We start from the raw sequence: 25,807 nt of genomic DNA on the forward strand, positions 1-25,807 counted from the left end.
ATCATTACCCCATCACAGCCTCTCACATCATTACCCCATCACAGTCTCTCACATCATTACCCCATCAGTGTCTCTCCTCACATCATTACCCCATCACAGCCTCTCACATCATTACCCTATCACAGTCTCTCACATCATTACCCCATCACAGTCTCTCACATCATTACCCCATCAGTGTCTCTCCTCACATCATTACCCCATCACAGTCTCTCACATCATTACCCCATCAGTGTCTCTCCTCACATCATTACCCCATCACAGTGTCTCTCCTCACATCATTACCCCATCACAGCCTCTCACATCATTACCCCATCACAGCCTCTCACATCATTACCCCATCACAGCCTCTCACATCATTACCCCATCACAGTCTCTCACATCATTAGCCCATCACAGTCTCTCACATCATTACCCCATCACAGCCTCTCACATCATTACCCCATCACAGCCTCTCACATCATTAGCCCATCACAGTCTCTCACATCATTACCCCATCACAGTCTCTCACATCATTACCCCATCACAGCCTCTCACATCATTAGCCCATCACAGTCTCTCACATCATTACCCCATCACAGTCTCTCACATCATTACCCCATCAGTGTCTCTCCTCACATCATTACCCCATCACAGTGTCTCTCTTCACATCATTACCCCATCAGCCATCACAGTGTCTCTCCTCACATCATTACCCCATCAGTGTTTCTCACATCATTACCCCATCACAGTGTCTCTCACATCATTACCCCATCACAGTGTCTCTCACATCATTAACCCATCAGTGTCTCTCCTCACATCATTACCCCATCACAGTGTCTCTCCTCACATCATTACCCCATCACAGTGTCTCTCCTCACATCATTACCCCATCACAGTGTCTCTCACATCATTACCCCATCACAGTGTATCTCCTCACATCATTACCCCATCACAGTGTCTCTCACATCATTACCCCATCACGGTGTCTCTCCTCACATCATTACCTCATCACAGTGTCTCTTCACATCATTACCCCATCACAGTGTCTCTCTTCACATCATTACCCCATCACAGTGTCTCTCACATCATTACCCCATCACAGTGTCTCTCACATCATTACCCCATCACAGTGTCTCTCACATCATTACCCCATCACAGTGTCTCTCCTCACATCATTACCCCATCACAGTGTCTCTCCTCACATCATTACCCCATCACAGTGTCTCTCACATCATTACCCCATCACAGTGTCTCTCTTCACATCATTACCCCATCACAGTGTCTCTCACATCATTACCCCATCACAGTGTCTCTCACATCATTACCCCATCACAGTGTCTCTCCTCACATCATTACCCCATCACAGTGTCTCTCTTCACATCATTACCCCATCACAGTGTCTCTCTTCAACATCATTACCCCATCACAGTGTCTCTCACATCATTACCCCATCACAGTGTCTCTCCTCACATCATTACCCCATCACAGTGTCTCTCTTCACATCATTACCCCATCACAGTGTCTCTCACATCATTACCCCATCACGGTGTCTCTCCTCACATCATTACCCCATCACAGTGTCTCTCTTCACATCATTACCCCATCACAGTGTCTCTCACATCATTACCCCATCACGGTGTCTCTCCTCACATCATTACCTCATCACAGTGTCTCTTCACATCATTACCCCATCACAGTGTCTCTCTTCACATCATTACCCCATCACAGTGTCTCTCACATCATTACCCCATCACAGTGTCTCTCACATCATTACCCCATCACAGTGTCTCTCCTCACATCATTACCCCATCACAGTGTCTCTCTTCACATCATTACCCCATCACTGTGTCTCTCCTCACATCATTACCTCATCACAGTGTCTCTTCACATCATTACCCCATCACAGTGTCTCTCTTCACATCATTACCCCATCACAGTGTCTCTCCTCACATCATTACCCCATCACAGTGTTTCTCACATCATTACCCCATCACAGTGTCTCTCACATCATTAACCCATCACAGTGTCTCTCCTCACATCATTACCCCATCAGTGTCTCTCCTCACATCATTACCCCATCACAGTGTCTCTCCTCACATCATTACCCCATCACAGTGTCTCTCTTCACATCATTAACCCATCACAGTGTCTCTCCTCACATCATTACCCCATCACAGTGTCTCTCCTCTCATCATTACCCCATCAGTGTCTCTCTCACATCATTAACCCATCACAGTGTCTCTCCTCACATCATTACCCCATCACAGTGTCTCTCCTCACATCATTACCCCATCAGTGTCTCTCCTCACATCATTACCCCATCACAGTGTCTCTCACATCATTACCCCATCACAGTGTCTCCTCACATCATTACCCCATCACAGTGTCTCTCTTCACATCATTACCCCATCACAGTGTCTCTCACATCATTACCCCATCACAGTCTCTCACATCATTACCCCATCAGTGTCTCTCCTCACATCATTACCCCATCACAGTGTCTCTCTTCACATCATTACCCCATCAGCCATCACAGTGTCTCTCCTCACATCATTACCCCATCAGTGTTTCTCACATCATTACCCCATCACAGTGTCTCTCACATCATTACCCCATCACAGTGTCTCTCACATCATTAACCCATCAGTGTCTCTCCTCACATCATTACCCCATCACAGTGTCTCTCCTCACATCATTACCCCATCACAGTGTCTCTCCTCACATCATTACCCCATCACAGTGTCTCTCACATCATTACCCCATCACAGTGTATCTCCTCACATCATTACCCCATCACAGTGTCTCTCACATCATTACCCCATCACGGTGTCTCTCCTCACATCATTACCTCATCACAGTGTCTCTTCACATCATTACCCCATCACAGTGTCTCTCTTCACATCATTACCCCATCACAGTGTCTCTCCTCACATCATTACCCCATCACAGTGTCTCTCACATCATTACCCCATCACAGTGTCTCTCACATCATTACCCCATCACAGTGTCTCTCCTCACATCATTACCCCATCACAGTGTCTCTCCTCACATCATTACCCCATCACAGTGTCTCTCACATCATTACCCCATCACAGTGTCTCTCCTCACATCATTACCCCATCACAGTGTCTCTCACATCATTACCCCATCACGGTGTCTCTCCTCACATCATTACCTCATCACAGTGTCTCTTCACATCATTACCCCATCACAGTGTCTCTCTTCACATCATTACCCCATCACAGTGTCTCTCACATCATTACCCCATCACAGTGTCTCTCACATCATTACCCCATCACAGTGTCTCTCCTCACATCATTACCCCATCACAGTGTCTCTCTTCACATCATTACCCCATCACAGTGTCTCTCTTCACATCATTACCCCATCACAGTGTCTCTCACATCATTACCCCATCACAGTGTCTCTCCTCACATCATTACCCCATCACAGTGTCTCTCTTCACATCATTACACCATCACAGTGTCTCTCACATCATTACCCCATCACGGTGTCTCTCCTCACATCATTACCTCATCACAGTGTCTCTTCACATCATTACCCCATCACAGTGTCTCTCTTCACATCATTACCCCATCACAGTGTCTCTCACATCATTACCCCATCACAGTGTCTCTCACATCATTACCCCATCACAGTGTCTCTCCTCACATCATTACCCCATCACAGTGTCTCTCTTCACATCATTACCCCATCACTGTGTCTCTCCTCACATCATTACCTCATCACAGTGTCTCTTCACATCATTACCCCATCACAGTGTCTCTCTTCACATCATTACCCCATCACAGTGTCTCTCCTCACATCATTACCCCATCACAGTGTTTCTCACATCATTACCCCATCACAGTGTCTCTCACATCATTAACCCATCACAGTGTCTCTCCTCACATCATTACCCCATCAGTGTCTCTCCTCACATCATTACCCCATCACAGTGTCTCTCCTCACATCATTACCCCATCACAGTGTCTCTCTTCACATCATTAACCCATCACAGTGTCTCTCCTCACATCATTACCCCATCACAGTGTCTCTCCTCTCATCATTACCCCATCAGTGTCTCTCTCACATCATTAACCCATCACAGTGTCTCTCCTCACATCATTACCCCATCACAGTGTCTCTCCTCACATCATTACCCCATCAGTGTCTCTCCTCACATCATTACCCCATCACAGTGTCTCTCACATCATTACCCCATCACAGTGTCTCCTCACATCATTACCCCATCACAGTGTCTCTCTTCACATCATTACCCCATCACAGTGTCTCTCACATCATTACCCCATCACAGTGTCTCTTCACATCATTACCCCATCACAGTGTCTCTCTTCACATCATTACCCCATCACAGTGTCTCTCCTCTCATCATTACCCCATCAGTGTCTCTCTCACATCATTACCCCATCACAGTGTCTCTCCTCACATCATTACCCCATCACAGTGTCTCTCTGGGGACAGAGCTAGCCTATCACAGTCTGTCTGGGGACAGAGCTAGCCTATCACAGTCTCTCTGGGGACAGAGCTAGCCTATCACAGTCTCTCTGGGGACAGAGCTAGCCTATAAGGGAGGGTGTGGGAGCGGAGGACAAGTTGCTGTGTTTTATAAAAAAGGATTCTACTGGGTTTATATACACCATAATAATGAAGACTGTTTCCATATCAGGGCTACTGGGTTTATATACACCATAATAATGTAGCCATATCAGGGCTACTGGGTTTATATACACCATAATAATGAAGACTGTTTCAATATCAGGGCTACTGGGTTTATATACACCATAATAATGTAACCATATCAGGGCTACTGGGTTTATATACACCATAATAATGTAGCCATATCAGGGCTACTGGGTTTCTCTCCTAACATCTCCTAGCTGTGACAGTATTCCCTGTATACTCCACTATTGGCCTCGTTCAACACATCCTGATTGGTCACATTCTGTTTCACTGCAAGTGAAAGAAAACGGAGAGCAGCGTTCCACTGTGGTTCACAAGGCTACTATACTATGGCCTCTCGGGTATCGTCTCTTGCCTGGGCTTACTATCCTCTCTTCTGTTTGTCTCCAGGAAAGGCAAAGATGTGCCTCCATCCTTCAAGCACTTCTTCAGCAGCGCCGTGGCCCTCAGCTGCATCAACCTTTCAGGAACCAAACTCCCTCCAGAGGCCTTGAAGTGAGCAAACTAACCATGTCTCTGTCTTTCTCTGTCTGTCTCTGTCTGTCTTTGTCTTTCTCTGTCTCTGTCTTTCTCTGTCTCTGTCTGTCTTTGTCTTTCTCTGTCTTTCTCTCATCTCTCTGTCTTTCTCTCCTCTCTGTCATCTCTCTGTCTTTCTCTTCTCTCTGTCTTTCTCTCCTCTGTCTCTGTCTTTCTCTCCTCTGACCCTGTCTTTCTCTCCTCTGTCTCTGTCTTTCTCTCCTCTGACCCTGTCTTTCTCTCATCTCTCTCTGTCTTTCTCTCCTCTGTCTCTGTCTTTCTCTCCTCTGACCCTGTCTTTCTCTCATCTCTCTCTGTCTTTCTCTCCTCTGTCTCTGTCTTTCTCTCCTCTGACCCTGACTTTCTCTCATCTCTCTCTGTCTTTCTCTCCTCTGTCTCTGTCTTTCTCTCCTCTGTCTCTGTCTTTCTCTCCTCTGACCCTGTCTTTCTCTCCTCTGACCCTGTCTTTCTCTCCTCTGACCCTGTCTTTCTCTCATCTCTCTCTGTCTTTCTCTCATCTCTCTCTGTCTTTCTCTCATCTCTCTCTGTCTTTCTCTCCTCTCTCTGTCTTTCTCTCCTCTCTCTGTCTTTCTCTCCTCTCTCTGTCTTTCTCTCCTCTCGCTGTCTTTCTCTCCACTGACCCTGTCTTTCTCTCCTCTCTCTGTCTTTCTCTCCTCTCGCTGTCTTTCTCTCCTCTGACCCTCTCATCTCTCTCTGTCTTTCTCTCCTCTCTCTGTCTTTCTCTCCTCTCGCTGTCTTTCTCTCCTCTGACCCTCTCATCTCTCTGTCTTTCTCTCCTCTCGCTGTCTTTCTCTCCTCTCTCTGTCTTTCTCTCATCTCATCTCTCTCTGTCTTTCTCTCCTCTCTCTGTCTTTCTCTCCTCTCTCTGTCTTTCTCTCCTCTCTCTGTCTTTCTCTCCTCTCTCTGTCTTTCTCTCCTCTCTCTGTCTTTCTCTCCTCCCTCTGTCTCAATCTCTCAGTTCTTCTCCCCTCCCCCCTCTGTCTCAATCTCTTCTGTCCCTCCTTCTCACTTTCCCTCTCTCTCTCTCATCTCCTTCTTTCTCTCTCTGTGTCTCTTCTCTCTCTTACGCTCCCCTCCAATATATATATTTTTCCTAATAGGAAATAGAGCTACAATAGAGAACACCTTCCTAATATTGAGTTGCACCCCCTTTTGCCCTCAGAACAGGCTCAGTTCGTCAGGCATGGACTACAAGGTGTCAAAAGCGTTCCACAGGGATGCTGGCCCATTTAGACTCTAATGCTTCCCACAGTCGTGTCAAGTTGGCTGGGATGTCCTTTGGGTGGTGGACTATTCTCGATACACACGGGAAACTGTTGAGCGTGTAAAACCCAGCAGTTCTTGACGCGTCTGGCACCTATGACCACTCCCTGTTCAAAGGCACTTTAAGCTCTTGTTCTTCCCATTCACCCTCTGAATACATAAACAATGTCACCCCCCCCCCCCCCCCCCCCCCCCAGGGCACCAGGCTTCCCTGCATCAAGCACTCCTATCATCCATTACACACTCCTATCATCCATTACGCACTCCTATCATCCATTACGCACTCCTATCATCCATTACGCACTCCTATCATCCATTACGCACTCCTATCATCCATTACGCACTCCTATCATCCATTACGCACACCTGCCTTCCCTCGTCACGCCCATCAGCGGTATTGGACTCACCTGGTCTCACTCATCACCTGTTATATTACCTCCCCTATATTTATCAGTTCCCCTCAGCTCTGTTCCCCACTTCTGCTTTGATTGGCTTTTGTTTGTGTTTCCTGTTTGCTGACGCTGTTCCTGTCTCGTTCCATGTCCGTTATTTATTAAATGTTTTAGTCCCCGTACCTGCTTCGTCTCTCCAGCGTCATCCCATGTGACAAACAATCCATGTCTCAATTATCTCAACTCTTATAAAACCTTCTCTGACCTGTCTCATCCCCTTCGTTTACTCTGACTGAAGTGGATTTAACACGTGACTTTCACCTGGATTCACCTGGTCAGTCTATGTCAGGGAAAGAGCAGGTGTTCCTAATGTTTTGTACACTCAGTGTATATCTCACTCTCTCAGCATCCCATAAACTAGACTGGATTCTTCATCCCATAAACTAGACAGGATTCTTCATCCCATAAACTAGACTGGATTCTTCATCTCATAAACTAGACTGGATTCTTCATCTCATAAACTAGACTGGATTCTTCATCTCATAAACTAGACTGGATTCTTCATCCCATAAACTAGACTGGATTCTTCATCCCATAAACTAGACTGGATTCTTCATCCCATAAACTAGACTGGATTCGTCATCCCATAAACTAGACTGGATTCTTCATCCCATAAACTAGACTGGATTCTTCATCCCATAAACTAGACTGGATTCTTCATCCCATAAACTAGACTGGATTCTTCATCCCATAAACTAGACTGGATTCTTCATCCCATAAACTAGACTGGATTCTTCATCCCATAAACTAGACTGGATTCTTCATCCCCATAAACTAGACTGGATTCTTCATCCCATAAACTAGACTGGATTCTTCATCCCATAAACTAGACGGGATTCTTCATCCCATAAACTAGACTGGATTCTTCATCCCATAAACTAGACTGGATTCTTCATCCCATAAACTAGACTGGATTCTTCATCCCATAAACTAGACCGGATTCTTCATCCCATAAACTAGACTGGATTCGTCATCCCATAAACTAGACTGGATTCTTCATCCTGTAAGATAGTATTCTTCATTGTTAGTCTCTATTATAAACCTAACCAATAGTGAGTCTGCCTGAAATGTATTAAACAATATTGTTGTCTTCCTTGCAGAGCTCTTCTGCTTGGTCTGGCCAGTAACCCCAACATCAAGGAAGTGTCGTTAGACCTCAGCTGCTGTGAGGTAAGAACACCCTCGAGGCTACAGGAAGTGTCGTTAGACCTCAGCTGCTGTGAGGTAAGAACACAGAGAGGCTACAGGAAGTGTCGTTAGACCTCAGCTGCTGTGAGGTAAGAACACAGAGAGGCTACAGGAAGTGTTGTTAGACCTCAGCTGCTGTGAGGTAAGAACACAGAGAGGCTACAGGAAGTGTCGTTAGACCTCAGCTGCTGTGAGGTAAGAACACAGAGAGACTAGAGGAAGTGTCGTTAGACCTCAGCTGCTGTGAGGTAAGAACACAGAGAGGCTAGAGGAAGTGTCGTTAGACCTCAGCTGTTGTGAGGTGAGAACACAGAGAGGCTACAGGAAGTGTCGTTAGACCTCAGCTGCTGTGAGGTAAGAACACAGAGAGGCTACAGGAAGTGTCGTTAGACCTCAGCTGCTGTGAGGTAAGAACACAGAGAGGCTACAGGAAGTGTTGTTAGACCTCAGCTGCTGTGAGGTAAGAACACAGAGAGGCTACAGGAAGTGTCATTAGACCTCAGCTGCTGTGAGGTAAGAACACAGAGAGGCTACAGGAAGTGTCGTTAGACCTCAGCTGCTGTGAGGTAAGAACACAGAGAGGCTAGAGGAAGTGTCGTTTGACCTCAGCTGCTGTGAGGTAAGAACACAGAGGGGCTACAGGAAGTGTCGTTAGACCTCAGCTGCTGTGAGGTAAGAACACAGAGAGGCTACAGGAAGTGTCGTTAGACCTCAGCTGCTGTGAGGTAAGAACACAGAGAGGCTACAGGAAGTGTTGTTAGACCTCAGCTGCTGTGAGGTAAGAACACAGAGAGGCTACAGGAAGTGTCGTTAGACCTCAGCTGCTGTGAGGTAAGAACACAGAGAGACTAGAGGAAGTGTCGTTAGACCTCAGCTGCTGTGAGGTAAGAACACAGAGAGGCTAGAGGAAGTGTCGTTAGACCTCAGCTGTTGTGAGGTGAGAACACAGAGAGGCTACAGGAAGTGTCGTTAGACCTCAGCTGCTGTGAGGTAAGAACACAGAGAGGCTACAGGAAGTGTCGTTAGACCTCAGCTGCTGTGAGGTAAGAACACAGAGAGGCTACAGGAAGTGTTGTTAGACCTCAGCTGCTGTGAGGTAAGAACACAGAGAGGCTACAGGAAGTGTCATTAGACCTCAGCTGCTGTGAGGTAAGAACACAGAGAGGCTACAGGAAGTGTCGTTAGACCTCAGCTGCTGTGAGGTAAGAACACAGAGAGGCTACAGGAAGTGTCGTTAGACCTCAGCTGCTGTGAGGTAAGAACAGAGAGAGAGAATTACCTCCACCTTCTCACAGATCTGTAAAATTACTCTGTTTTGTCAAAGAATGAAGATGATTGTTTTTAGGCCCTTTAGCAAGACATATAAACACAATGTATTTAGCTTTCCAGTTGTGGAATGAAAGACAACTTTATTAGTCAGCGTGAGATAACGACAGAGGAAAAGTGTTTAAGTTGTTTTATCAATGTGTCAATGACCTCTTCACTATAGTACTATATGTCAATGACCTCTTCACTATAGTCCTATACATCAATGACCTCTTCACTATAGTACTATATGTTAATGACCTCTTCACTATAGTACTATATGCTAATGACCTCTTCACTATAGTCCTATATGTCAATGACCTCTTCACTATAGTACTATACATCAATGACCTCTTCACTATAGTACTATATGTTAATGACCTCTTCACTATAGTACTATACATCAATGACCTCTTCACTATAGTACTATATGTCAATGACCTCTTCACTATAGTACTATATGTCAATGACCTCTTCACTATAGTACTATACATCAATGACCTCTTCACTATAGTACTATATGTCAATGACCGCTTCACTATAGTCCTATATGTCAATGACCTCTTCACTATAGTACTATATGTTAATGACCTCTTCACTATAGTCCTATACATCAATGACCTCTTCACTATAGTACTATATGTCAATGACCTCTTCACTATAGTCCTATATGTTAATGACCTCTTCACTATAGTACTATATGTTAATGACCTCTTCACTATAGTACTATACATCAATGACCTCTTCACTATAGTACTATATGTTAATGACCTCTTCACTATAGTCCTATATGTTAATGACCACTTCACTATAGTACTATATGTTAATGACCTCTTCACTATAGTACTATACATCAATGACCTCTTCACTATAGTACTATATGTTAATGACCTCTTCACTATAGTACTATACATCAATGACCTCTTCACCGTAGTACTATATGTCAATGACCTCTTCACTATAGTACTATATGTCAATGACCTCTTCACTATAGTACTATACATCAATGACCTCTTCACTATAGTACTATATGTCAATGACCTCTTCACTATAGTCCTATATGTCAATGACCGCTTCACTATAGTACTATACATCAATGACATCTTCACTATAGTCCTATATGTCAATGACCTCTTCACTATAGTACTATATGTTAATGACCTCTTCACTATAGTACTATATGTCAATGACCTCTTCACTATAGTACTATATGTCAATGACCTCTTCACTATAGTACTATATGTCGATGACCTCTTCATGTCCTAATATGTAACATTAAAAACATTAGCAGATCTGCTAAAGCAAGAATCCACCTCTTGTTCTGGTCCGGATATGTGACATTTAGCTGAATGTTCTGGTCTAGATATGTGACATTTATCTGAATGTTCTGGTCTGGATATGTGACATTTAGCTGAATGTTCTGGTCCAGATATGTGCCATTTATCTGAATGTTCTGGTCCAGATATGTGACATTTATCTGAATGTTCTGGTCCAGATATGTGACATTTAGCTGAACGTTCTTCGTCAGTTTAAGAATTCTAAAATGTGCACTAGCTTTGGCCTTGATGGTTTTTGGAGTGAACATTCCATAGCTCTGTCTGTTGTTATAGCTTCCTCCTCTCCAAATATACCTGATGAGTCTACTACAACTCTATATAATGGATCACTTGGCGAAGCGAGAGAGAGAGAGAGAAGAGAGGAACAGGAAGGAGATTGAATAGAAATGGCTAATTATGTCACGCACTGACTCACACACACGCATGCACAGAAACACACACACACACACACACACACTCTCTCTCTCTCACCCCCATGCCCTAATCTACTAAAGATGTCTTTCCACAGATTCATTGAATACCACTGCAGCAGGAACCACAGTTAGCAAAATCATTTCACATTTTAAACCGCTGCTGAGCTACTAAATCATCTCTTGCCTTTCAGTCTTTGTGGGTGTAATAATGAACCATTGGTTTGAAGCAGTCTCACTGTGTGCTACAGTACTATATGTGTTCTTGTCTGATTCCCTATGTAAGTGCACTACTTTTGACCAGAACCCAATAGGTCCTGGTCAAAAGTAGTGCACTATGTAGGAAATAGGGTGCCATTTGGGATAAATACTCTTGTCTAATTGTATGTGGATGATCTAGCCAGATGATTGTTCTCTCTAATAGCTAGCTACTGGTCCCTGTATGTCTCTGATGTGTGTTGTTCTCTCTAATAGCTAGCTACTGGTCCCTGTATATCTCTGATGTGTGTTGTTGTTGTTCTCTCTAATAGCTAGCTACTGGTCCCTGTATATCTCTGATGTGTGTTGTTCTCTCTAATAGCTAGCTACTGGTCCCTGTATATCTCTGATGTGTGTTGTTCTCTCTAATAGCTAGCTACTGGTCCCTGTATATCTCTGATGTGTTGTTGTTCTCTCTAATAGCTAGCTACTGGTCCCTGTATATCTCTGTGTGTTGTTGTTCTCTCTAATAGCTAGCTACTGGTCCCTGTATATCTCTGTGTGTTGTTGTTCTCTCTAATAGCTAGCTACTGGTCCCTGTATATCTCTGATGTGTGTTGTTGTTCCCTCTAATAGCTAGCTACTGGTCCCTGTATATCTCTGATGTGTGTTGTTGTTGTTGTTCTCTCTAATAGCTAGCTACTGGTCCCTGTATATCTCTGATGTGTGTTGTTGTTCTCTCTAATAGCTAGCTACTGGTCCCTGTATATCTCTGATGTGTGTTGTTGTTCCCTCTAATAGCTAGCTACTGGTCCCTGTATATCTCTGATGTGTGTTGTTGTTGTTCTCTCTAATAGCTAGCTACTGGTCCCTGTATATCTCTGATGTGTGTTGTTGTTGTTCTCTCTAATAGCTAGCTACTGGTCCCTGTATATCTCTGATGTGTGTTGTTCTCTCTAATAGCTAGCTACTGGTCCCTGTAGATCTCTGATGTGTGTTGTTGTTGTTCTCTCTAATAGCTAGCTACTGGTCCCTGTATATCTCTGATGTGTGTTGTTGTTCTCTCTAATAGCTAGCTACTGGTCCCTGTATATCTCTGATGTGTGTTGTTCTCTCTAATAGCTAGTTACTGGTCCCTGTATATCTCTGATGTGTGTTGTTCTCTCTAATAGCTAGCTACTGGTCCCTGTATATCTCTGATGTGTGTTGTTCTCTCTAATAGCTAGCTACTGGTCCCTGTATATCTCTGATGTGTGTTGTTCTCTCTAATAGCTAGCTACTGGTCCCTGTATATCTCTGATGTGTGTTGTTCTCCCTAATAGCTAGCTACTGGTCCCTGTATATCTCTGATGTGTGTTGTTGTTCTCTCTAATAGCTAGCTACTGGTCCCTGTATATCTCTGATGTGTGTTGTTCTCTCTAATAGCTAGCTACTGGTCCCTGTATATCTCTGATGTGTGTTGTTCTCTCTAATAGCTAGCTACTGGTCCCTGTATATCTCTGATGTGTGTTGTTCTCCCTAATAGCTAGCTACTGGTCCCTGTATGTCTCTGATGTGTGTTGTTGTTCTCTCTAATAGCTAGCTACTGGTCCCTGTATATCTCTGATGTGTTGTTGTTCTCTCTAATAGCTAGCTACTGGTCCCTGTATATCTCTGATGTGTTGTTGTTCTCTCTAATAGCTAGCTACTGGTCCCTGTATATCTCTGATGTGTGTTGTTGTTCTCTCTAATAGCTAGCTACTGGTCCCTGTATATCTCTGATGTGTGTTGTTCTCTCTAATAGCTAGCTACTGGTCCCTGTATATCTCTGATGTGTGTTGTTGTTTTCTCTAATAGCTAGCTACTGGTCCCTGTATATCTCTGATGTGTGTTGTTGTTGTTCTCTCTAATAGCTAGCTACTGGTCCCTGTATATCTCTGATGTGTTGTTGTTCTCTCTAATAGCTAGCTACTGGTCCCTGTATATCTCTGATGTGTTGTTGTTCTCTCTAATAGCTAGCTACTGGTCCCTGTATATCTCTGATGTGTGTTGTTGTTCTCTCTAATAGCTAGCTACTGGTCCCTGTATATCTCTGATGTGTGTTGTTCTCTCTAATAGCTAGCTACTGGTCCCTGTATATCTCTGATGTGTGTTGTTGTTGTTCTCTCTAATAGCTAGCTACTGGTCCCTGTATATCTCTGATGTGTGTTGTTGTTGTTCTCTCTAATAGCTAGCTACTGGTCCCTGTATATCTCTGATGTGTGTTGTTGTTGTTCCCTCTAATAGCTAGCTACTGGTCCCTGTATATCTCTGATGTGTTGTTGTTTTCTCTAATAGCTAGCTACTGGTCCCTGTATATCTCTGATGTGTGTTGTTCCCTCTAATAGCTAGCTACTGGTCCCTGTATGTCTCTGATGTGTGTTGTTCTCTCTAATAGCTAGCTACCGGTCCCTGTATGTCTCTGATGTGTGTTGCTGTTCTCTCTAATAGCTAGCTACTGGTCCCTGTATATCTCTGATGTGTTGTTGTTCTCTCTAATAGCTAGCTACTGGTCCCTGTATGTCTCTGATGTGTGTTGTTCTCTCTAATAGCTAGCTACCGGTCCCTGTATGTCTCTGATGTGTGTTGTTGTTCTCTCTAATAGCTAGCTACTGGTCCCTGTATATCGCTGATGTGTGTTGTTCTCTCTAATAGCTAGCTACTGGTCCCTGTATATCTCTGATGTGTGTTGTTCTCTCTAATAGCTAGCTACTGGTCCCTGTATGTCTCTGATGTGTGTTGTTGTTCTCTCTAATAGCTAGCTACTGGTCCCTGTATATCTCTGATGTGTGTTGTTCTCTCTAATAGCTAGCTACTGGTCCCTGTATGTCTCTGATGTGTGTTGTTGTTCTCTCTAATAGCTAGCTACTGGTCCCTGTATGTCTCTGATGTGTTGTTGTTCTCTCCCCCTATTGCTGCTCTAAGCTTGGTCACTGTGTAAGTATTACCCTGACTAACTACTGATAACCCCTGGCAATAATTCCAGCTAGGGTAGCTGCTGTTCTGTATCTACATCTATTGTTATCCCAGCCCTAGGGAAGCTGCTGTTCTCTATCTACATCTATTGTTATCCCAGCCCTAGGGTAGCTGCTGTTCTGTATCTACATCTATTGTTATCCCAGCCCTAGGGAAGCTGCTGTTCTCTATCTATATCTATTGTTATCCCAGCCCTAGGGACGCTGCTGTTCTCTATCTACATCTATTGTTATCCCAGCCCTAGGGACGCTGCTGTTCTGTATCTACATCTATTGTTATCCCAGCCCTATGGAAGCTGCTGTTCTGTATCTACATCTATTGTTATCCCAGCCCTATGGAAGCTGCTGTTCTGTATCTACATCTATTGTTATCCCAGCCCTAGGGAGGCTGCTGTTTTGTTTCTCATATCTCATCTTGTCTCTCTATTGACAGCTCAGGTCTGGGGGGTCACAGATCCTGGAGGGATGCATCGCTGAGCTCCCCAACATCTCCAGTCTGGATATCTCTGACAACGGTAAGACTATATCTAGCTTCTCTATATCTCTAATGCAAAGACAACATCTCCAGTCTGGACATCTCTGACAACGGTAAGACTATATCTAGCTTATCTATATCTATAATGTTAAGACAACATCTCTAGTATGGATATCTCTGACAACGGTAAGACTATATCTAGCTTCTCTATATCTATAATGCAAAGACAACAGTAAAACAAGACAAGGGAATGCGGTTTATCCAATATAAAGCAGGGGTGTCCAAAGGGTTGTGTGGGTGGCTGGGTATATAGGGTTGTGTGGGTGGCTGGCTGTAGTTGTGTGGGTGGCTGGGTATAAAGGGTTGTGTGGGTGGCTGGGTATATAGGGTTGTGTGGGTGGCTGGGTATATAGGGTTGTGTGGGTGGCTGGGTATATAGGGTTGTGTGGGTGGCTGGCTGTAGTTGTGTGGGTGGCTGGGTATAAAGGGTTGTGTGGGTGGCTGGGTATATAGGGTTGTGTGGGTGGCTGGGTATATAGGGTTGTGTGGGTGGCTGGGTATATAGGGTTGTGTGGGTGGCTGGCTGTAGTTGTGTGGGTGGCTGGGTATAAAGGGTTGTGTGGGTGGCTGGGTATATAGGGTTGTGTGGGTGGTTGGGTATAAAGGGTTGTGTGGGTGGCTGGGTATATGGGGTTGTGTGGGTGGCTGGGTGTAGTTGTGTGGGTGGCTGGGTATATAGGGTTGTGTGGGTGGCTGGGCATATAGGGTTGTGTGGGTGGCTGGGTATAAAGGGTTTTGTGGGTGGCTGGGTGTATAGGGTTGTGTGGGTGGCTGGGTATAAAGGGTTGTGTGGGTGGCTGGGTATATAGGGTTTTGTGGGTGGCTGTGTATAAAGGGTTGTGTGGGTGGCTGGGTATAAAGGGCTGTGTGGGTGGCTGGGTATAAAGGGTTGTGTGGGTGGCTGGGTATAAAGGGTTGTGTGGGTGGCTGGGTATAAAGGGTTTTGTGGGTGGCTGGGTATATAGGGTTGTGTGGGTGGTTGGGTATAAAGGGTTGTGTGGGTGGCTGGGTATATGGGGTTGTGTGGGTGGCTGGGTGTAGTTGTGTGGGTGGCTGGGTATATAGGGTTGTGTGGGTGGCTGGGCATATAGGGTTGTGTGGGTGGCTGGGTATAAAGGGTTTTGTGGGTGGCTGGGTGTATAGGGTTGTGTGGGTGGCTGGGTATAAAGGGTTGTGTGGGTGGCTGGGTATATAGGGTTTTGTGGGTGGCTGGGTATATGGGGTTGTGTGGGTGGCTGGGTGTAGTTGTGTGGGTGGCTGGGTATATAGGGTTGTGTGGGTGGCTGGGTATAAAGGGTTTTGTGGGTGGCTGGGTGTATAGGGTTGTGTGGGTGGCTGGGTATAAAGGGTTGTGTGGGTGGCTGGGTATAAAGGGTTTTGTGGGTGGCTGGGTGTATAGGGTTGTGTGGGTGGCTGGGTATAAAGGGTTGTGTGGGTGGCTGGGTATAAAGGGTTGTGTGGGTGGCTGGGTGTAGTTGTGTGGGTGGCTGGGTATATAGGGTTGTGTGGGTGGCTGGGTATATAGGGTTGTGTGGGTGGCTGGGTATAAAGGGTTGTGTGGGTGGCTGGGTATAAAGGGTTGTGTGGGTGGCTGGGTGTAAAGGGTTGTGTTGGTGGCTGGGTGTAGTTGTGTGACTGGCTGGCTGTAGGATTTTCCTCCAGCCCAACCAACCCAGTAGTGCAGCTGACTCGACTAATATAATGATTTATTTAAAGACTGTGATTAGCTGATTGGTTGAATCGGGTGTGTTACTGCTTTGGCTCCCAGAATGCCTTTTTAGATGATAGGTTTGTGTTTCCTCCAGGTCTGGACTCTGACCTGTCCACTCTGCTGGTGTGGCTGGCCAAGAACCGATCCATCCGACACCTCTCTCTGGGGAAGAACTTCAACAACATCAAGTCCAAGTACGATGGGGGGGCTGGGTCAGCACTGGGGGAGGGCTGGGTCAGCACTGGGGGAGGGCTGGGTCAGCACTGGGGGAGGGCTGGGTCAGCACTGGGGGAGGGCTGGGTCAGCACTGGGGGGGGGGGGGGGGCGGGCTGGGTCAGCACTGGGGGAGGGCTGGGTCAGCACTGGGGGAGGGCTGGGTCAGCACTGGGGGAGGGCTGGGTCAGCACTGGGGGAGGGCTGGGTCAGCACTGGGGGAGGGCTGGGTCAGGACCAACATCCTTACTGGCATTCACACAACACATCCCATACACTTAACATACACACAACACATCCCTTATCAAACACACAACACATCCCTTATCAAACACACAACACATCCCTTATCAAACACACAACACATCCCTTATCAAACACACAACACATCCCTTATCAAACACACAACACATCCCTTATCAAACACACAACACATCCCTTATCAAACACACAACACATCCCTTAACATACACACAACACATCCCTTAACATACACACAACACATCCCTTATCAAACACACAACACATCCCTTAACATACACACAACACATCCCTTAACAAACACACAACACATCCCTTAACATACACACAACACATCCCTTAACACACAACACATCCCTTAACATACACACAACACATCCCTTAACATACACACAACACATCCCTTAACACACAACACATCCCTTAACACACAACACATCCCTTACCAAACACACAACACATCCCTTACCAAACAAACAACACATCCCTTATCAAACACACAACACATCCCTTAACAAACACACAACACATCCCTTACCAAACACACATACGGTTACACACCTTTGTATCTCCATATTGTCATTGTTTTTAGTCTTTATAAACCTCCTTACCGGTTCTCTTTGTTTCTCAGGAATCTGGCCCCTGTCCTGGACAATCTGGTCCATATGATTCAGGAAGAGGAGTCGGTGAGTTTTACATCAGTATGAGTTGAATGTCGTGATCAGAGAAACCCTGAGTGTCTTTCCTAGTCAACCCAGGTGGTTTCATAACACTTAATTCACCTGCCAGGCTACACAGCAGCAAGTATTACTGTCTGAAACGGATGTGTTGTTGCTGCTGTCTTGGTCCAGGTGTCTCTTGAAAAATACGGTTTTATCTCAACGAGACCCACATGGTTAATTTATATCTAAATTTCAAATCATTTCTGGGTCATTTTTTCTTTACCTTCTTGTGCTTGTTTTCAATTAAAATGGTCAACAAGAAGCAAAAATAGCTTCTTAGCAAAGAGCAATTTCTCAGTAAACTGAAAGCTAGCTGTTATTTTTATTTACAAGTCAGATAAGAACAAATTCTTATTTTCAATGACGGCCTCGGAACAGTGGGTTAACTGCCTGTTCAGGGGAACAGTGGGTTAACTGCCTGTTCAGGGGAACAGTGGGTTAACTGCCTGTTCAGGGGAACAGTGGGTTAACTGCCTGTTCAGGGGAACAGTGGGTTAACTGCCTGTTCAGGGGCAGAACGACAGATTTGTACCTTGTCAGGTCAGGGATTTGAACTTGCAACCTTCCGGTTACTAGTCCAACGCTCTAACCACTAGGCTACCCTGCCCTTCCCTCTCTTATTGGCAAAGAGGTTTGGAACGCTCTTTCTTATTGGTCTATTAACTGGTGATGTCATCAGGCAGGCCAAAACTCCATCCCACCATAACAGACAGTCTGTTCAAACAACTCTTACACTAAACATGGCTTTGTCATCATTTTCACAATTTCACAGTATTATTCCAACATCATAGTGTGGAAATATATATAAAACACAGGAAAATCACATTTTTGACTGCACTGGTCCTTTAAATAAAGGTTTAATAAATAAATTACAGCATGTTTCATCTCTGGATCATTTCTGTTCATATTACAGTAAATCCCTTCCTCTGGGTGTTATCCCTGTCAACCCTCCCTCAGCCTGGGCTGCTCTGACTACAGGGGATGGGTGTTATCCCTGTCAACCCTCCCTCAGCCTGGGCTGCTCTGACTACAGGGGATGGGTATTAACCCTGTCAACCCTCCCTCAGCCTGGGCTGCTCTGACTACAGGGGATGGGTATTATCCCTGTCAACCCTCCCTCAGCCTGGGCTGCTCTGACTACAGGGGATGGGTATTATCCCTGTCAACCCTCCCTCAGCCTGGGCTGCTCTGACTACAGGGGATGGGTATTATCCCTGTCAACCCTCCCTCAGCCTGGGCTGCTCTGACTAAAGGGGATGGTTATTATCCCTGTCAACCCTCCCTCAGCCTGGGCTGCTCTGACTACAGGGGATGGGTATTATCCCTGTTAACCCTCCCTCAGCCTGGGCTGCTCTGACTACAGGGGATGGTGTTATTCTGGATCTCTGCTGAGTCACTGTGTCTGGGGTGGAGGGAGAGGGGGGTTGGTAGTGGTGGGGTAGAAGCACTGTGTCTGGGGTGGAGGGAGAGGGGGGTTGGTAGTGGTGGGGTAGAATCACTGTGTCTGGAGTGGAGGGAGAGGGGGGTTGGTAGTGGTGGGGTAGAAGCACTGTGTCTGGGGGTGGAGGGAGAGGGGGGTTGGTAGTGGTGGGGTAGAAGCACTGTGTCTGGGGTGGAGGGAGAGGGGGGTTGGTAGTGGTGGGGTAGAAGCACTGTGTCTGGAGTGGAGGGAGAGGGGGGTTGGTAGTGGTGGGGTAGAAGCACTGTGTCTGGGGTGGAGGGAGAGGGGGGTTGGTAGTGGTGGGGTAGAAGCACTGTGTCTGGGGTGGAGGGAGAGGGGGGTTGGTAGTGGTGGGGTAGAAGCACTGTGTCTGGGGTGGAGGGAGAGGGGGGTTGGTAGTGGTGGGGTAGAAGCACTGTGTCTGGAGTGGAGGGAGAGGGGGGTTGGTAGTGGTGGGGTAGAATCACTGTGTCTGGGGTGGAGGGAGAGGGGGGTTGGTAGTGGTGGGGTAGAATCACTGTGTCTGGGGTGGAGGAAGAGGGGGGTTGGTAGTGGTGGGGTAGAATCACTGTGTCTGGGGTGGAGGGAGAGGGGGGTTGGTAGTGGTGGGATAGAATCACTGTGTCTGGGGTGGAGGGAGAGGGGGGTTGGTAGTGGGGGGGTAGCCTCTGAATGCTGTTGAGGGCAGAGTGAAGGATGTAACCTCTCTGAATGCTGTTGAGGGCAGAGTGAGGGATGTAACCTCTCTGAATGCTGTTGAGGGCAGAGTGAGGGATGTAACCTCTCTGAATGCTGTTGAGGGCAGAGTGAGGGATGTAACCTCTCTGAATGCTGTTGAGGGCAGAGTGAGGGATGTAACCTCTCTGAATGCTGTTGAGGGCAGAGTGAGGGATGTAACCTCTCTGAATGCTGTGGAGGGCAGAGTGAGGGATGTAATCTCTGAATGCTGTGGAGGGCAGAGTGAGGGATGTAACCTCTCTGAATGCTGTGGAGGGCAGAGTGAGGGATGTAACCTCTCTGAATGCTGTGGAGGGCAGAGTGAGGGATGTAACCTTTGAATGCTGTGGAGGGCAGAGTGAGGGATGTAACCTCTGAATGCTGTGGAGGGCAGAGTGAGGGATGTAACCTCTGAATGCTGTGGAGGGCAGATAGAGGGATGTAACCTCTGAATGCTGTGGAGGGCAGATAGAGGGATGTAACCTCTCTGAATGCTGTGGAGGGCAGAGTGAGGGATGTAACCTCTCTGAATGCTGTGGAGGGCAGAGTGAGGGATGTAACCTCTGAATGCTGTGGAGGGCAGAGTGAGGGATGTAACCTCTGAATGCTGTGGAGGGCAGAGTGAGGGATGTAACCTCTGAATGCTGTGGAGGGCAGATAGAGGGATGTAACCTCTGAATGCTGTGGAGGGCAGATAGAGGGATGTAACCTCTCTGAATGCTGTGGAGGGCAGAGTGAGGGATGTAACCTCTCTGAATGCTGTGGAGGGCAGAGTGAGGGATGTAACCTCTCTGAATGCTGTGGAGGGCAGAGTGAGGGATGTAACCTCTCTGAATGCTGTGGAGGGCAGAGTGAGGGATGTAACCTCTCTGAATGCTGTTGAGGGCAGAGTGAGGGATGTAACCTCTCTGAATGCTGTTGAGGGCAGAGTGAGGGATGTAACCTCTCTGAATGCTGTGGAGGGCAGAGTGAGGGATGTAATCTCTGAATGCTGTGGAGGGCAGAGTGAGGGATGTAACCTCTCTGAATGCTGTGGAGGGCAGAGTGAGGGATGTAACCTCTCTGAATGCTGTGGAGGGCAGAGTGAGGGATGTAACCTCTGAATGCTGTGGAGGGCAGAGTGAGGGATGTAACCTCTGAATGCTGTGGAGGGCAGAGTGAGGGATGTAACCTCTGAATGCTGTGGAGGGCAGATAGAGGGATGTAACCTCTGAATGCTGTGGAGGGCAGATAGAGGGATGTAACCTCTCTGAATGCTGTGGAGGGCAGAGTGAGGGATGTAACCTCTCTGAATGTATATTACTGCATGACATGTCAGGGTACAGGTCCACATAGAGACATCTGGCTTGGCTTCTTGGCAGACTGGGCTGAGATGGTTTAGGGTGTGTGATATCTCTCTGATATTATCTCCTCTCTGGCTCCCAGTGCCAGACAGTATGAGGAGGAGAAACAGATCCCAGTCCCAGACAGTACGAGGAGGAGACACAGATCCCAGTGCCAGACAGTATGAGGAGGAGAAACAGATCCCAGTGCCAGACAGTATGAGGAGGAGAAACAGATCCCAGTGCCAGACAGTATGAGGAGGAGAAACAGATCCCAGTGCCAGACAGTATGAGGAGGAGAAACAGATCCCAGTGCCAGACAGTATGAGGAGGAGAAACAGATCCCAGTGCCAGACAGTACGAGGAGGAGAAACAGATCCCAGTGCCAGACAGTATGAGGAGGAGAAACAGATCCCAGTGCCAGACAGTATGAGGAGGAGAAACAGATCCCAGTGCCAGACAGATCCCAGTGCCAGACAGATCCCAGTGCCAGACAGTATGAGGAGGAGAAACAGATCTCAGTGCCAAGACAGTATGAGGAGGAGAAACAGATCCCAGTGCCAGACAGTACGAGGAGGAGAAACAGATCCCAGTGCCAGACAGTATGAGGAGGAGAAACAGATCCCAGTGCCAAGACAGTATGAGGAGGAGAAACAGATCCCAGTGCCAGACAGTATGAGGAGGAGAAACAGATCCCAGTGCCAAGACAGTATGAGGAGGTGAAACAGATCCCAGTGCCAGACAGTACGAGGAGGAGAAACAGATCCCAGTGCCAGACCGTAGGAGGAGAAACAGATCCCAGTGGCAGACAGATCCCAGTGCCAGACAGATCCCAGTGCCAGACAGTACGAGGAGGAGAAACAGAAAGAATCAGTATGTCTCCAGTGAGGCGAGAGAAAACAGGAAAGACAAACACAGTGATTTCTACGCTTCTTTCTGCGTTCAGCAACAACCGTCTGTACTTCCCCACAGGCGGCTTTGCTTTCTTCTTATAGAGAGGTAGAAATCAACCAGTTTCATTTCAATGACTGTTACATAATCGTAGTATTCTGTGTGTCTACACAGATAGAACCATAGAGATAGACAGGAAATGTCCTGTTTTTTTGGTTGCATCCCAAATCCCTATTCCCTTTATAGTGCACTACTTTTGACCAGGGCCCGTACACTCTTGGGGGAAAAAAGGTGCTATCTAGAACCGAAAAGGGTTCTTCGGCTGTCCCCATAGGACATTATTTTTGGTTCCAGGGAGAAACCTTTTTGGTTCCAGGTAGAGCCCTTTCCACAGAGGGGGTTCTACATTGCACCCAAAAGCGTTCTACCTGGAACTAAAGGGGTTCTACATGGAACCAAAAGGGTTCTCCTATGGGGACAGCCGAAGAACCCTTTTGGAACCCTTTTTTTCTAAGAGTGTAGGGTGGGAATGTTGCATCCCTAGACCCTACTGAGTGTAGTCTACCTCCTCAGAGTTGTCCTCTTCCAACCCCAACACGTGTGGGAACACGGGCCGGTCTGCAAGGGGACAACGAAGTGCCCCCTCAATTTGATCCATTTATCAGGGTTCTCACAAGGTGAGTGAGGTGCTTAAAGTACTTGAATTTAGCACTCTGAAATTCAGGTACTGGATTACCTTGAAAGTCTGATATTTTCTCAAGTTGGTACTTGAAAAGTACTTGAATTAAAATGAGAGGAGAACAGATAAGGATCAAATATGTTTAATGGAAAATATTAGAAAAATGGTTTGGTCTTGTGAATTAATTTCCAGGCAGACAACCAAGTTGTATTTCCTCATGTGTTTGGTGCTGTGGTTGCCAGGCGAGCTCAGTTTGGTGCTGTGGTTGCCAGGCGAGCTCAGTTTGGTGCTGTGGTTGCCAGGCGAGCTCAGTTTGGTGCTGTGGTTGCCAGGCGAGCCCAGTTTGGTGCTGTGGTTGCCAGGCGAGCTCAGTTTGGAGCTGTGGTTGCCAGGCGAGCCCAGTTTGGTGCTGTGGTTGCCAGGCGAGCTCAGTTTGGTGCTGTGGTTGCCAGGCGAGCCCAGTTTGGTGCTGTGGTTGCGAGGCGAGCCCAGTTTGGTGCTGTGGTTGCCAGGCGAGCTCAGTTTGGTGCTGTGGTTGCCAGGCGAGCTCAGTTTGGTGCTGTGGTTGCCAGGCGAGCTCAGTTTGGTGCTGTGGTTGCCAGGCGAGCTCAGTTTGGTGCTGTGGTTGCCAGGCGAGCTCAGTTTGGTGCTGTGGTTGCCAGGCGAGCTCAGTTTGGTGCTGTGGTTGCCAGGCGAGCTCAGTTTGGTGCTGTGGTTGCCAGGCGAGCTCAGTTTGGAGCTGTGGTTGCCAGGCGAGCCCAGTTTGGTGCTGTGGTTGCCAGGCGAGCTCAGTTTGGTGCTGTGGTTGCCAGGCGAGCTCAGTTTGGTGCTGTGGTTGCCAGGCGAGCTCAGTTTGGTGCTGTGGTTGCCAGGCGAGCTCAGTTTGGTGCTGTGGTTGCCAGGCGAGCTCAGTTTGGTGCTGTGGTTGCCAGGCGAGCTCAGTTTGGTGCTGTGGTTGCCAGGCGAGCCCAGTTTGGTGCTGTGGTTGCCAGGCGAGCTCAGTTTGGTGCTGTGGTTGCCAGGCGAGCTCATTCCACACACACTGCCACTCAGCCAGGGACAGAACTGACTGATTAGGAGCCGCCAAAACATCACATCGATAGCTAAAATGCTGGGCAAATTATTACATATGGACATTTGTGCATATTAAACATTTCTGGGATCTTTTATTTCAGCTCATGAAACATGGGACCAACACTTTACACGTCGACATTATGTCACATTTCTCTGCAACAACGTCCAGAGTTTTTTTGGGGGGCCAATCACCTCATTTATGGGGGGCCCGCGATATTCCATGCTCCTCGTTCTGGTGACCGTTCTCCCGACCGGCGACACTAAAGCTGCCAGTCGGAAGCAAGATGCTTTTCTGTAGCTATTAAGTAATAGATTCCCAAATGCCCAATAAAAACACAGTCATTAAGCTGGAATTGTGTAGTAATGTGAATGGGACGTGTGTTCACCAGTAGACATGTCCCAGAACTCTGCTCATCACTACTCATATAACAACTCTGCTCATCACTACTCATATTACAACTCTGCTCATCACTACTCATATTACAACTCTGCTCATCACTACTCATTTTACAACTCTGCTCATCACTACTCATATAACAACTCTGCTCATCACTACTCATATTACAACTCTGCTCATCACTACTCATTTTACAACTCTGCTCATCACTACTCATATAACAACTCTGCTCATCACTACTCATTTTACAACTCTGCTCATCACTACTCATATTACAACTCTGCTCATCACTACTCATATAACAACTCTGCTCATCACTACTCATATTACAACTCTGCTCATCACTACTCATTTTACAACTCTGCTCATCACTACTCATATAACAACTCTGCTCATCACTACTCATATTACAACTCTGCTCATCACTACTCATATTACAACTCTGCTCATCACTACTCATATAACAACTCTGCTCATCACTACTCATTTTACAACTCTGCTCATCACTACTCATATAACAACTCTGCTCATCACTACTCATATTACAACTCTGCTCATCACTACTCATATAACAACTCTGCTCATCACTACTCATATTACAACTCTGCTCATCACTACTCATTTTACAACTCTGCTCATCACTACTCATATAACAACTCTGCTCATCACTACTCATATTACACCTCTGCTCATCACTACTCATATTACACCTCTGCTCATCACTACTCATATTACACCTCTGCTCATCACTACTCATATTACACCTCTGCTCATCACTACTCATATTACACCTCTGCTCATCGCTACTCATATTACAACTCTGCTCATCGCTACTCATATTACAACTCTGCTCATCACTACTCAAATTACAACTCTGCTCATCACTACTCAAATTACAACTCTGCTCATCACTACTCATATTACAACATCATCAGGCCTGACTTTCCACTCGTGTACGTAGTAAGTAGTGAAACAAAGTATTATTGAGTAGAACTTGTAAGGTAGTGATGAATACTAAGTTGTTGTTTTTTTCTCATGAGGTTGTGGCGATATACTGCCATCTGGTGGCAACTAGAAGCAATGGCATAATATGAACTATTACAAATATATATTTTTTACACATTTTATTTCACCTTTATTTAACCAGGTAGGCTAGTTGAGAACAAGTTCTCATTTACAACTGCGACCTGGCGGTCCTTGAAAATAAATATTAGTTATTAAAAAAGTACATACTTGAAAGTCCTTGAATGTGACTTGCCACTGTCTGTCTGAACCCTGATTTATGGGATAAGAATATACAGGAAAAAAGTGTATGTTTTACAGTGACGGTTGGTGCCGTTTGAGATTAGGGAGGATGATTTATTTATTTTAACATGGCCTTATTTCTATTACAGCATATTGGATGGCTGTCATTCATATTCCATTCACCCAGTTCAATGTAACATCGATAGGTTTAGGCTACTACATGATATTCTAAT

General features: G+C 46.3%; 1 protein-coding gene across 2 annotated transcripts in view; it reads left to right on the forward strand.

Annotated features, from left to right (window-relative positions):
- Nucleotides 1-25,807, forward strand: part of LOC109885452 (F-actin-uncapping protein LRRC16A) — a 219,611-nt gene that overhangs the window by 134,007 nt on the left and 59,797 nt on the right. For both annotated transcript variants that reach the window (XM_031811859.1, XM_031811858.1), the window contains 5 exons: nt 5,074-5,178; nt 8,036-8,105; nt 14,800-14,881; nt 16,707-16,806; nt 17,718-17,772. In XM_031811859.1, coding sequence (XP_031667719.1) covers nt 5,074-5,178; nt 8,036-8,105; nt 14,800-14,881; nt 16,707-16,806; nt 17,718-17,772 — 412 coding nt within the window. The remainder of the gene's footprint in view (nt 1-5,073; nt 5,179-8,035; nt 8,106-14,799; nt 14,882-16,706; nt 16,807-17,717; nt 17,773-25,807) is intronic.

This window comes from Oncorhynchus kisutch, unplaced genomic scaffold (genome assembly GCF_002021735.2).
Source record: "Oncorhynchus kisutch isolate 150728-3 unplaced genomic scaffold, Okis_V2 Okis02a-Okis13b_hom, whole genome shotgun sequence".
NCBI classification, from domain to species: Eukaryota; Metazoa; Chordata; class Actinopteri; order Salmoniformes; family Salmonidae; genus Oncorhynchus; species Oncorhynchus kisutch.